Source organism: Xiphias gladius, chromosome 22 (genome assembly GCF_016859285.1).
Source record: "Xiphias gladius isolate SHS-SW01 ecotype Sanya breed wild chromosome 22, ASM1685928v1, whole genome shotgun sequence".
NCBI classification, from domain to species: domain Eukaryota; kingdom Metazoa; phylum Chordata; class Actinopteri; order Istiophoriformes; family Xiphiidae; genus Xiphias; species Xiphias gladius.
Genome location: NC_053421.1, coordinates 7,460,023 through 7,473,283, shown reverse-complemented (window position 1 = coordinate 7,473,283; position 13,261 = coordinate 7,460,023). Strand labels below are relative to the sequence as shown.

General features: G+C 38.1%; 1 protein-coding gene across 1 annotated transcript in view; it reads left to right on the top strand.

The window, feature by feature from the left end:
* Positions 1-13,261, top strand: part of bckdhb (branched chain keto acid dehydrogenase E1 subunit beta) — a 62,768-nt gene that overhangs the window by 37,981 nt on the left and 11,526 nt on the right. The window contains exon 9 of the mRNA XM_040118428.1: positions 5,091-5,177. Within this exon, the coding sequence (XP_039974362.1) occupies positions 5,091-5,177 (87 nt within the window). The remainder of the gene's footprint in view (positions 1-5,090; positions 5,178-13,261) is intronic.

Here is a 13,261-nt window from a genome sequence, read left to right as displayed (position 1 = left end):
GACGGTGTATGGAGCAATTACAAGTTTATCTACCCAGCCCTACGTTTGGCAAGTGTCCACACTCCGCTGTAACGAAACTGTTGTCACTGAGATGATGCCACAGTGTCCTAGCTGGCACGTAAATCAAACAAAGCTCCAGGCATGTTTCCTTGTTCTGTTGTGTAATTATTGTCTGGGAAATTTTAGTAGTAAAGGACAATTTGACTAATTTATAGCGTGACTCCCTTGGCGATTTTTGGCTTTTCTCAGAAGCTAGACACTTTTAGCGAACATTCAAAATTGAATTATGCCATAAAGCATCTACACCACTTTCTATTCACCCGTTTCATCTATCAGTTTACAATTCCCAATTGTCATTACTCACTACCCTACATCATTTGTTTGACAGTAAAAATTCTCTTTGACTTTTGTTGGTCTTTGAAAGAGCTCAGCCTCACTAGCAAACAGGATCATTTTCAAACTGTACCCACAATCGGGACCTGTTCGGCCTCACACTCAGATCCAGCCCATATCCTCAACTCACCTCCTCTGTTTTTTGCCACTGGTGTCTCTGTCTAGATTGGCTACCATTTTCCACTGTCATTTTTCAACTTAATGTTGGTGTATAGTCTGTGAGTTTCTCACAGTTCTTATTTTGGTAAGAAAATGTTCTTTGATTCACAGGATACGAGCCGTGAGTAATAAACTCATCAGGCACGTGTCCAGGGTGTAACCATAACAAAGAGATCCCCCTGCCAGCATGTCTTCCTGAGGTTGGATGGAAAAATTCATGACATGTTTAACTGTCCTGTGCTTACTCAAAGCATATGATTGGATGCATCTAACTGATCATCTCCCTACAGTGTCCAAAGTACTTCTGTGACTCCACCACTGTTTTAAAGGTAATGGTTTTACCCCTGTTTCAAGTCCCAATTTTACTGACATGAAAGGTGGTTGTCATTGGTAAATAAAGGACTGGATTACTTTGGAGAAAAGGGTCAAACCACACAATGAGAGTGACTGGTTCTGTCTCCTGAAAACCCATCCAGCAACCGGAAGCAACTGGGTTAAAGGCTACAGCCACAATTACTATGTAGAAGCTGGAGTGCTGTCACAGTCTCCTGTCAGAGATGTAAAAACAACTTTGTGTGTGTTTGCCAGTGTGTGCTTGTATGGCTATACATTGTGGGAACCAGTTAAATTATAAGACTACTGGAGTGTGGACATTCTAGGAAAGCAAGGACATTTTTGCTGGGTTTACTTTCTGACACACCTTCAAAGAGCTGTGTGGGGGTTAAGACTTGGGGTTATGGTTAGAATAGGGTTTAGGTTAGGGTTAGGGTAAGGCATTCTGCTGTGATGGTTGAGGTTAGGGGCTGGGGAATGTATTATGTCACTGAGCGTCCTCCCAAAGATAGAAGTAAAAATGTGTGTGTGTGTGTGTGTGTCTTATGTGTGTAATTAAACCTTAGGCAGTGAGGTGAGATGAATGAGTTGGAAAGTTGATGTGTAACACCTCATCCTAACATGCAGCGAGCAAGCGACTCTAGCGGAAGAAGTGTGAAAAATTGTCCAGATATACTACAAACTTTTTTGCTCCGCTTGTGATCTGTCCCTCTGAAAACGAGTAAGTTTTAATCATTTACGCACCTAGAATTATTTTTTGTGTGTGATTTGTACTCTGTTATATTTTATATAGGCTAATTATATAGGCTGTAATTAAGAGTGATGTTGATTAACTGTCAGTTACTGTCATTTAGGCTACTGTCAGAGGATCCCCAGACTTCCTCTAGCGCCACCATGATGTCAACATTTGTGGTTTTATGTGAAGTATCTTGACAACTGTTGAATTGATTGCCATAACATTTTTATATTTATATATTTTATATATTTATATTTAAATTAATGTTAGCAGGTTAACATGCTGAACAAAAATAGTAAATGTGATAAGCCTTACACCTGGCAATATAATCAGCAAGTAGGCATCGTCATTGTGAACATGTTAGCATTTACCTCAAATCATCATCAAATCACTGTGTCTAAGTATAGCCTCATAAAGCTGCTAGTATGTCTGTAGACTGTAGACTGCATTTATTCTTCAAGAGAGACAGATCTATAGTCAAATTCAGATCTACAGAGATACCACATGGGACCCCAAGAATTCTGATTGGTCAGCATGAGCTACTTGTGATTTCTCCTACAACTTTCCCATGCAAGTAGAAATTGTGTGATGGTAGTATGGGGCAAGTTGAAATAAGGCTCAGTAATCTGCAATTACACAATGTGTTTGATAGCACACATCTATTAAAGCCATATCCGATGCAAACCTTGTGCTCACCATGCTCACCACTACAGTGGTAACACCTTAAATATGACTGCACAGAATAGTCTTCTTTTCATTACTGAAACTAGGCAGACCTTCCCACTGTTGCTTGAATCACTAAGTCAATGAAAAAACACAGCTTCTCTGTGGAATATGATTAAAGCATGATACAGAATAATCATGTATGATACACGCATCTAATGTTGTCACTATTAATAAATCTGTCTTTAGTCTTGTCCAGCAAAGAAAGTTGTTATATCAAAATATGAAGGGATCAAACCAAATATCTCTGGACATATACCCTTCTAAATTCATAGGACAATATGTAATTTCATAGAATAACAATGGGAAAATGTTATTGATTTAATGGAACTATGTGTATTTTCCCCCAATCCTCTGTGACTACAATACAGTGACTTCAATTCATCATATGAACTGCATTTCCTACTGTACCAGTCTACCCAGAGCCTTTGCTGTCCCAGACATTACTCCAGTAATTGCCATTTTTTTTTAACATATTGTCATATTATGCGCATGGCATCCAGCACTCCTTCTGGAAAAGCCTACTGAACTAGCTCATGCCAGCTAGTGGACACTTTCCCAGTAACTGTCACTTGTGTTTAAGCAGCATGGATTTGGGACAAGTCTATTAAGTGGGTCACGAGTTTTCCGCAGGCCGTAGAGTCTGATATTCTATCCCACAGTATTGTAAAAACAGTGGCAGGCTCCTTTTGTGTCAAAAGCATCTGAAGAATGCACTCCTGATGCAGCAAGTACTGTGATGGGTCTCCCCTCAAAGAGACAACCAACAGGGAGATCAGGGCAAGGCTGGTGTAACAGTGTAAATTGGAAGTTATGTCAACTCAGAATTGAAGTGTGTTTGTGTGTAGAGTGTGTGTGTGTAAAATGAGGGATGGGTTTAGCATTAGGGTGGGGTAGCAGATTGGGCAGCAGCTCTGTTTATTCACAGGACTTGTATGAGTCATTGTGCTAAAGCGAAGCTAACAGCAACATGTCATATCAAGACATCGCCCTACTCTCAACCCATCGCTTGATTCCTCCTCACTGTGCAGATTGCCAACTGTTGTTATTGTCTTCCAGTGTTGCTATTAACTTCCACATTCCTGAAGATAGTGTCATGTAATCAGTGAATTTTGCGCACTAAACTCTTTCACCTCAACTGGTTAAAGATAGCTAAATATGCAGGCTCTACTGACACAAGTACTGAATTTTGCTTTTTTGTTGTATATTAAAGTTAAAATGTAACAACTTTAAGAATGTTTGAATCCCAACCTCTAAATATCTCCCTACACAATGCAGTGCCTTTCCATGTGCCCTACCAAGTATTAGTGTTACAGTGCTTACTCCTTCAGCCCCGGGTACCAGTGAGTGATAGTGGTACAATTTGACAGTTATTTAGTGCTTTACAGCCAAACCCAGGACCTCAGCAATGTAAACATTTGCCTGTTTAGCATCAGCATGAAACCCAAGGATATGCCCCTGTGTTTGATACTATATGGTCCTGTTGAAGGGAAAAAATGTCAGGCCTAATTTACAGTGCCATATGGACATGCGATGCTTATTTTCAGCAGGTTAATTAGTTACAATGGCTGTTTGGTTTATTTTACGGTTTGATTTTTGGCTTTGAGGTTGATATAACCCCCCCCCCTTGTGTTTCAATGCAGAGTGTGTTCTGTAGTGTCCTTATTTCAGTGGTAAATGAACACACATTCATAACCATGGACCAGGGATTCCACTCACGCATATGTCCTTACACATTTATTTTAAATCCAATTGAAAGTTTGAAATTCTCAAAATAATGAAGACAACATGTGCATCGCTATTGGCAATGTTTCAGAGTTTAATTTCAGAGGTGTTTACACAATTTATTGCTTGAAACCAATAGAAATAAAACAACTGGGTAGAGAAGAGAAAAGGTTTGCTGAGGTAGCAGAGAACAGACATAGCTTTGGTCTGGACCAGTGGCAAGTTTGATGAGATTATAGTATAGTATTGGTTTTATGCTGTGGTAGATAACGGGTGGAGCGGAGGCATCCTTCTGCAGTAATGTCAGGTTACAGAAAACCCAAATGTAAATGCCTGGGAGGCTTAGACCTCTAATGTCCATGATTGTCCCGTTGGCCCTGTGTACCAGCCTAAATCAGCCCTCAAGCCTCATACTGTTGTGTCATATCCATTTTATACATGCGCGCACACACACATACACCCACGCACGCACGCAGGCACGCACACACACGCACACACACATACACACACACAAACACACACAAAAACAAACACACTCACACACACAAATGTTGATCGAGGCACTTTTGGGGACACACGCACACACACAGACAGAGCGACACAGCCAGACACACATGCATCCTGAGGGTAGTAAGCAGATATAGCATACCACAGCAGGCAGTATGTGAACCAGTCTTAGTTGGTAACACCCTGTTCCCAGGCCACATGCAGAATCACCAGTGGCACCTCCAGTAGTTAAGCTCTCACCTCTACAGTGTATCTCTAACACACACAAATACATTCACAATATACATAAAAACACACACAGACCTTTATGTCTAAGCTGCTATAATTGTTGTGCAACTGGAAGCAGGTACTTGTGTGAATATTATAAAAAGGTTAGTGATATTAGGTTCTACAGAAGATTTATTTTTTGCAGATAATATCAACCACAGTTTTCAGACACACTGCTGGTTTGACACTATAAGGGAGTCAGATTTCGAGACCTCTGTAGTCATCTGTATGTGTCTTTGTTTTTCAGTCTGTGGTGAAAACTGGACGTTTACTCATCAGTCATGAAGCTCCAGTAACCGGAGGCTTTGCTGCTGAAATCAGCTCCGCAGTACAGGTGAGTGTTTGCTGTCTGTGTATGTAAACACACTGTATTTGATGAGATTTTATTGTGCTCTGTAGCTCCAAGGGGTAGGAGGTTGTCTTCAAAGGTACCGGTCTTAATAGGTTGCAAGGGTTTTGTCAATAAAAGCCCCACTTCCTAATAAATCTAAAATAGCCTTTCACTGAATGCCCCAGAGTAGCAGAGGAGGCTTTATCAATCTGTATTCAGCTACAGTAGTGTTTGTCAAGGTTGGACAGTGGGACTTAGATGGAGGTAGGTGGTGATCCCCAAAAAAAGAGCAACAATTCACTATAAATTTTATGTATAAATATAAATGTATTCAATAAAATTTCTGAGTTAGAGAAGTATAAGAATTACTTTTGTCATGAAATTCACTTTGATTACCATTAATCCCTTTTGTACAATGTAAACAAGTCAACAATACTAAACCAGTAGGACATCTTTTTGTATGCTTCCTAAAGATGAAATATTCATAAAATTGGGTCTGTTTTAGGAGTGGGTGTGACATGAAAACACTGACAACACCTAATATGCCACAGAGAAATTATATGAATTGTACGAATAATGTTAGATTTCGTATGACTTACCGAGGATAAAGGGTCTCACTTAGCAATCGAAGAAAAAGCTGCTTATAACTTCAGATCTTGCATCATAACCATCTCATTAAGAAGCTCTCTTCAGAGTCAAAAGTAATTTATTGGTTTTATCTATACAATCCATGGTAATGCAAACAGAAACTGCTAATAGCCAATTCAGCATGGCTTTTGATGTTCCAAACTGGCCAAAATGTGAACAAATATACACGACCTTTCAAAAGTTTTAGAAAAGGTTTTCCAGTTGTTAATGAGATTTCACATTTCACATTTCACACATAGTGTAATGTAAATATGAATAAAGGTTTTTTTTTTTTTTTTTTTTTTGTTGTTGTTTAATTTTTGTTTTTTAAGTGATAATGGAATCCTAAACCCTAAATTTAATCAAAATGTCTGATTCAGCAGCAGAACACACTCGTGGCGTTCTTTCTACAATGGAAATCAAGTACTGATCAGTAAGTTCGTCCCAACACTGTTGCAGAAGTTCCCAGAAATTTTTTGCACTCATATGTTGCTTTGCTTTCCTTTTCTGTCCAGTTTGTCCCAAACCAGCTCCATGGGGTTTAAGCCTGGAGACTGTGCTGGTCTTCCATCATATGAAGCCACTGTGTAGTTCTTTTTTTTTAATATTTTGGGTCATTATCTTGTAGGATGAACCCCTGACAAACCAGTCTTTCTTCTTTTGTTACTTGCCTTTTTCTCACCATTCTGATAGCAATATACAGTACTACCTCCTGCAGTATAGTATTGTCCTAATAATGCATCAGAGGGTGTAGGAACACAGTTTGTTCCAATACTGCCTATGTGCAGACAGAGGGATTGTAAGTAACCAACAGGAATTGTTTGCATTAACTTTCTAGGCTTCATTTACATCCATTGCTGCAGGAAAGCTCTAAATAAACCGATTTCTTACTCCCCGAAAAGCATGATTTTTAAGTTTTTGTTGACCTTAACTATTTCTTTTTTTTTTTTTTTTTACCTTGGGCAGTTTACCACTAACCTTAGTACCATTTCAAGTTATTCACTTGACTTGAACTGCTGAAATTTCAATAAAAACTGGAAAATGGGGGTGTTGACTGGTAGTGTATGCATAAAAAAACGGGGTTCAAGGTAGAGCCCACAGCTAACTCACTGACTGGCAGTGAGCATGGCAACATTATTATAATAATTCCTGCAGGATTAGACTTTGGGGAGATTCTTACAACCCCTAAAGTATTATGGTTACTATAGTTTCAAAACTTGTGACATGATTATTCCAAACAGAAGTAAATATTAATAGGATGGAAAAAATCCATTAATATAAGCTTTATTGTCTTGCATCAGTATATGTTTTGACATTGTGAAGGTTGGGAATGTATCATCAACATGGTTCTTATGTCCCTTGAACAGTGACACTCTCCTCTTTCCATTTATATACAAATATTTGCCCTGTGTTGAAAACCTGTAGACATAAAGGCAAAATAAAAATAACAATTTTAAATTTCATAAAAATAAATATTTTTTGATAAACACTGTCATAGAACATATACATGGTACCACTGACATTCATATTAATGGGAATTCAGAGCACTGCTGATACAATCAGTCTAACTACTTATATAAAGTTTACAAAATATTGCTTTTTGCTGACAATAGAAAAGGTCTGGACACTGTAACAAAGACATGCCAGAGACAGTGAAAGCCAAATTCCAAGCCATGTATGACGCATGTCGAGATGAAAAACCCTCCCCTTCCCATCATCCTAATTACATCTATTTTTGTGTGGTGAGATAATTTTCTCAAATATGTGGGGTGTTTTCTCCCTGTGAGGCTCTTAGCAGTGAGTTACACTGTCCTGATTTACTGTCGGTGAGATGTTGCTTTCTCCCTGTGTCAGTGAGGGCTCAAATGGCCAATGAGTCATCCCCCTCATTTCCATGTTTCCATGTTTTCACATTGTGCACGGGTGATGTAAGATGTTGGTGTGTTCACTGATTGCATTGATCTGCAGTTTTCACATGGCCTCGAGTGAGTTGGACGCTCTTGTTCGAAAGAAACAATTGGAATTGGAGTTGCTGGTCGTGTTTTAAATGGATACAGCTTCTCGTACATGCCTCTGTCACACTGTTAAAATCTGCATTATAGTATAGTTAATCGTAAAGAGAAATTGATATACTTGCTTTGAACACACACAAAGTCTTTCCCACTAATAAAAGGCATGATGGCCTCCAGTAGCCTATAATAGTCAATAAGTCATTCCTCTTAGTGGATGTGTCTGGTGAAATCAACACTTAACAAATTTCAGCCAGTTACCAGCGCATGAGACTGTAGCATCTCTTATTAATAAACCCTCTGCCTCACCTAGCTTATTTATCTTTTAATTATCGATCTTGAAAGGACTGCAAGTTAAGACTCCAATGTGAGTTGTGTACACAGCCATATTTTGACAAATAATACAGATGTTTGGTAATGTATATACCAAGCATATGGGTGGGCAACAGAGAAGTGGATTATGCCGCTTGAGTGGTTTGAGAGGATTTCATGGCTGTTTTGAATGTTTTTCACTCACCATGAATCTGGGTCACCCTTGGAATCCATTATAACCGCTGTGAATCCAAGCTGACTACAGCCGCCATAGCTTGCAAAAGAGAAAGCGAAATCAAACTTTTGAAAAACACCTTTCACATCTACAGTGGATGAATGGTTGATACTCAAGATGATGGATGATGAAATTTTTAATTATTACATTTATTGAATAACCTTTTTTTATGCAGATAGAAGCATAATGTCATCCGGAAGTATTTCTAACGTTTTGTCCTCAACCATTTTAACGAGGTAAGAATATCTTACAATGCCTTTTTAACAACGAATTCAATTTAACACCAGGGCAAACTGCTGCCTCAAAACTTACCATAGAGATTAATCAACTAGGGCTGAAACTTAGTTATTTTCATTTTTAATTAATCTGCTGATGCCCAAGTTGACATTTTCAAATTGGCTGTTCTGTCCGTCCAGCAGTCCTAAACCTAAAAAAGATATTTAGCTTACCATTGCATAAGACAAGGGAAAGCAGCAAATCCCTACAACTGAGCAGCTAGATCTAGGGAACATGAGGCATTTTTGCTTAAAATATGACTTCAGTGATTAGTTGATGATCAAAATAGTTGCCAGTGAAGTTTCTGTTTATTCTCCTCAACTAATTGATTAATCAACTGATAGTTTCAGGCCTGGAATCCACTCCTCCTTGGCATAGTTTCAACTAAAACTGAATATGAGTGAGCGTTTAAAATGTATAATGTTACGTGACTGTTGAATTGTACTCAAGGATTTCTATTTGTCCAGTCACTTGCTGTAATTTATATAATGTAATTGATATTCTTAATCCTCTTTATACACACCTGTCAACACACATAGTACGTTAAAACCACAGGCGTAAAAGCATTTACTGTCATTTATTAAGGTAGGTTGCACAATGTTTTTGCCACTGTCTGTAATATATGCCACTCTATTTTGTGGGGAACTTTCAGGTGATAATGTATATTTCTGGTTTTATCCTTATTTTGAAACATTGCTTCCCCTGTGTATGTGTATGTTTGACTGTCTATTGCCTAAGAATCTGAAACCAGAAAAAAAAACAATGTGACCCTTTTCATGTTTTATGATTTTTGCATGTTTTTGTCAAAACAGTTAAGTTTGTTTTTTCTCTGGAGGTTCTTCTTGTAGAGTTTTTACTCTTCCATCTGTCTTACACACATTAAGTTGCCAGTATGCTTCCTCAGGATTACTTGTCAAATGCTTGAGTATCTTCGGAAGCCCCCTCCCCCTCAAAATCTGACAGTATAACTTTCATACCCATTTTACACCATTATTGCCCAATTGTAGAGTAAGTCTTTTTAATGCCCCCCAAGGCCAATTTTCTTATAGACAGCAGTTGATGATAAATGCAAAAAAAGAAATGCATACATGTATGCATGTATTCATAAATAAATACATGCATACATAAACACAATTACACAGATTAATGCCAGCATCACTGTTGTCACAAAAAACCATCAGAGAGGAAAGAAAGAAAGCAGCAAGAGAAAAGAAGAGAACACCATATCACAACTCCAGCTAGTAACAGGCCAAATCACATTTTATTTAAAAAGCCAATAGCTGATGAAATAAAAGCCTTCATATATCTGCTTGTGTCACTAAGGAGATAAAACCGTCAATCTGCAAATTAAACTCACTGTGTAAAGGATGTTGAGAGTCCAGTAAAATGGTTTATATTTTTCACACTGATGTTACTAAACCACCAGATGATAGCAAAAGTCAGAATAGATTCAATAAAAGAAGTATAAAACACTTTCAACAGAGATTTGTCAACATTAAAACTTCTGAGCTTTCTTTAAAAAAAAACCTTAGTTTTCCTTTTTAGAAATAAAATCAATGTTGGCATCAAAGGTACGTTTATCATCCAGTATGGTTCCGAAATTGGACTGCAGTCACAGGCTCTCCTGTGGTAGGGGGGAGGTCAATGAACATCTCTTTGGATTTGGACATATTTAGTTGTAAAAAAGACCATTTGTACCAACTGACAAATTCCTCTACCACCGGGCCATGACTCTGTTCTTCATTATGAATATATATCTGAGACTATTACGGAGTCATCTACAAACTTGAGAACATACCTGTATTCGTATTAAGTCCCGATAAAAATTTGTGTACAAGACAAGTGGATAAAGAAGCTGAGTGAGGGGAGAAAGTAAACTGGATTTGAACTTCTCTCTCTAGCCCTCTTTTTTGATTTGTTAAAAAACAGTTTGTGGCACTTTCTTTGTGTACAACTAAGTGCAAAACTAAGAACGTAGTCCTGGAGAGACTGCCTGGAAATGTGCTCCGTAATCCCCATATTTAATCAATGTAGCCTTCTCATTTGTTGTTGCAGCTTGAGGTGAAATCATGAGATCCTTGGTTTGATCAAACTTATGTTGTGCTAACTCAAATGCAGCAGAGATGTTGAGTGAGATTTCTTTGAGGCATTAAAAACATGCAGTTTTTATTTAATATATTGTGCAGTCCTACTTCACCTTGATAATGAGATGATAAGCTACTAAGAATTCAGCTTTTTCAGACTTTTTTGAGTCACAAGTCCTCAGCAACTATAATAACATCCTGGCTTTCAGGATAATGGAGTGAGACTAATACAAATCAACAGCAGTGTGGATTTTTAAGGTCCTAAATCGTACCACACCTCCTTGTATACTAGTGAGGCCTTGTAGGCAGGCAAGGGACAAAAAGATAAACTGGTTGTCAGTAATGCTTGTATAGTCCAGCCAGTGTTGTTTGGGAGTGTTGTTTAAACTTCAGTCTGTTATTTCTGGAGAGAGGGGCTTCCAACACTACCTATCTACCGCAGGCCGTTCCAGAAAGATCCATTTATCGATTTGATTTTCTCTTGGGTATTAAGAACAGAGGGGAGTTTGGAAGGGCCTGGTAAGTTTCCTTAATCAGGATTTGGCTGCAGTCTTTATGATTTAATAATGTGTCATTGGCTGGCTAGGGTGTTTGGCTGATGACTGAATAGGACAGAGTAGGGCAGAAGGAGATGTGGCTAAAGACAATGCTTTTGTGGACCTCAGGGATGCACAGAGGGAAGTGGTGAATCACACTCCTCCCATTAACTCTAACAAACCACTTGACCATAGTTGATTCCAGAAAGTCCAAGCTTCTGCTGATCAGACTGATTTCTGAGAAATATAATAATTTTTCCACTGGTTGCGAAAGAAATAATGAAATGCTGTATAATTGTGAGCACTGTATTATAAGAACTATTGACTGCTCAGAACAATTAGAAAGAAGTGTAGTAACATACCAGATTTACAATAGAGTAGTACGATGGTAGCTTTGTAGCTTTTAAAGTCTATTCTCCACACAACCATACATCACGCTGCAGTGGATCCTTGGGGACCCTTGGATTGTCTGCTTCTAGTTCCCCTGGTAGTGCTTTCCATTATTTGTGTGTAATTTGAACTAACAGAATCCAACATCCAGCCCGGCATTTCCTGCCAGGTTGTGGTACTATTCTGGGACATGGTTCAAAGACTGACTCCACTCCACGTCCAGTTGGTGTTAGCTGAGGATGAAGGCTTGCACATTTTCCACCATAAATGCCTTCTGAATCAGAATCAGACCACTTGTTGTCTGTCAGACTTTACTGAATGAGAATCAGAGTACCAAGCCCTGGGGAATCAGGTTCCACTTTAAAAGTCATGGTAGCCCCCCATGTCGTTGTCTTTGCCATCAAAGGACAGTGTTTGTACAGAAGGCTCCTATAAAAGGCTTGTGAATTGGATACAGTTACCACCACGTTAGGTAAGGAGGTTATGGAGGTTATATAATGTTGGACTGCTGCTGCTTGTTCCTATCAGTTGCTTAATAGCCTAAAGCCCACTCTCTTATTAGCCCTTTCACTAATTAGCCCTTTCTTCCCTTCATGTAACTGCAGGGTGTTGTGCAGTCATTTGTCAACTTCTGAACTAAAATCACTAATACCAGTCAATGACAGGTTATCTGTTTAGCTAAATGTCAATGTAACTTATTCACTAGCAGCACCATGAGAGCTTATCACAAACCAGAAAATTTTATTGAATGGATGAGGAATGTAGAAACAGCTTTAATAGTCTTAAAGTTCTAATCCTTAAGATTTTCACGAAATACTATACTATTTATGGTTGTATTTTTTCAGCAAAAGCCAGTCAGTGAATTTGCATTCAGTAATTACTTCTCTGAATAGTAGTTTTCAATGTTAGTGGTGGAGCCTGCCATTGAAATTGTCCTCACTTGCCCAAGGGATTCACAGAAAACAATGCGTGTATGTAACCGTGTGACTAGGCATAATTTTATTTCATTGATACTAGCCTCACTGTTAATATATTTGATTGCATTTTAGTAAAATGCCTAAATTTTTCCAGTGAAACAATTAGAAGCATTGTAGAAAATAAAATCCCTCTTTTTTACTTAAAAATCTTTTCTGTTTAATAACACATTGAGGGGGTTGGCATTGTGCGCAATTAAAAACAACTTTCCACGTACAATTAAATTCTTCCATTGCCGTCCACTCCCAATGCCGTTTATCAATAAGGAAAAATGGGGTATAAAAATAAAAATAAAATAAATAAATAAAATATCAGAAGAACATTATGTGTACTGTATACTGTACAAAGTAGTATTAGGAAAGAGATATCTGTGCAAGAAGTAATCTTCTACAAAAGCTCTAATGGAAAATTTTGTATAATGTACATTTCCACAACACGAGTTCCATTAGTAGAAGTAGTCATGATATACTCATCTACTCTTGTGCTCTGAGTTTCTCCTTTTTAACATATATATAGTTTTTATACTCTAATTAATTCCACTTTTTTTTGCTTGTTTTTCACATTAAAATCCTAGCTAAAAAGGGAAAGCTGAAAGACCTTTAATGTGAAAACTGTGGAGGAAATGTTGAGTTTCATTCATGGT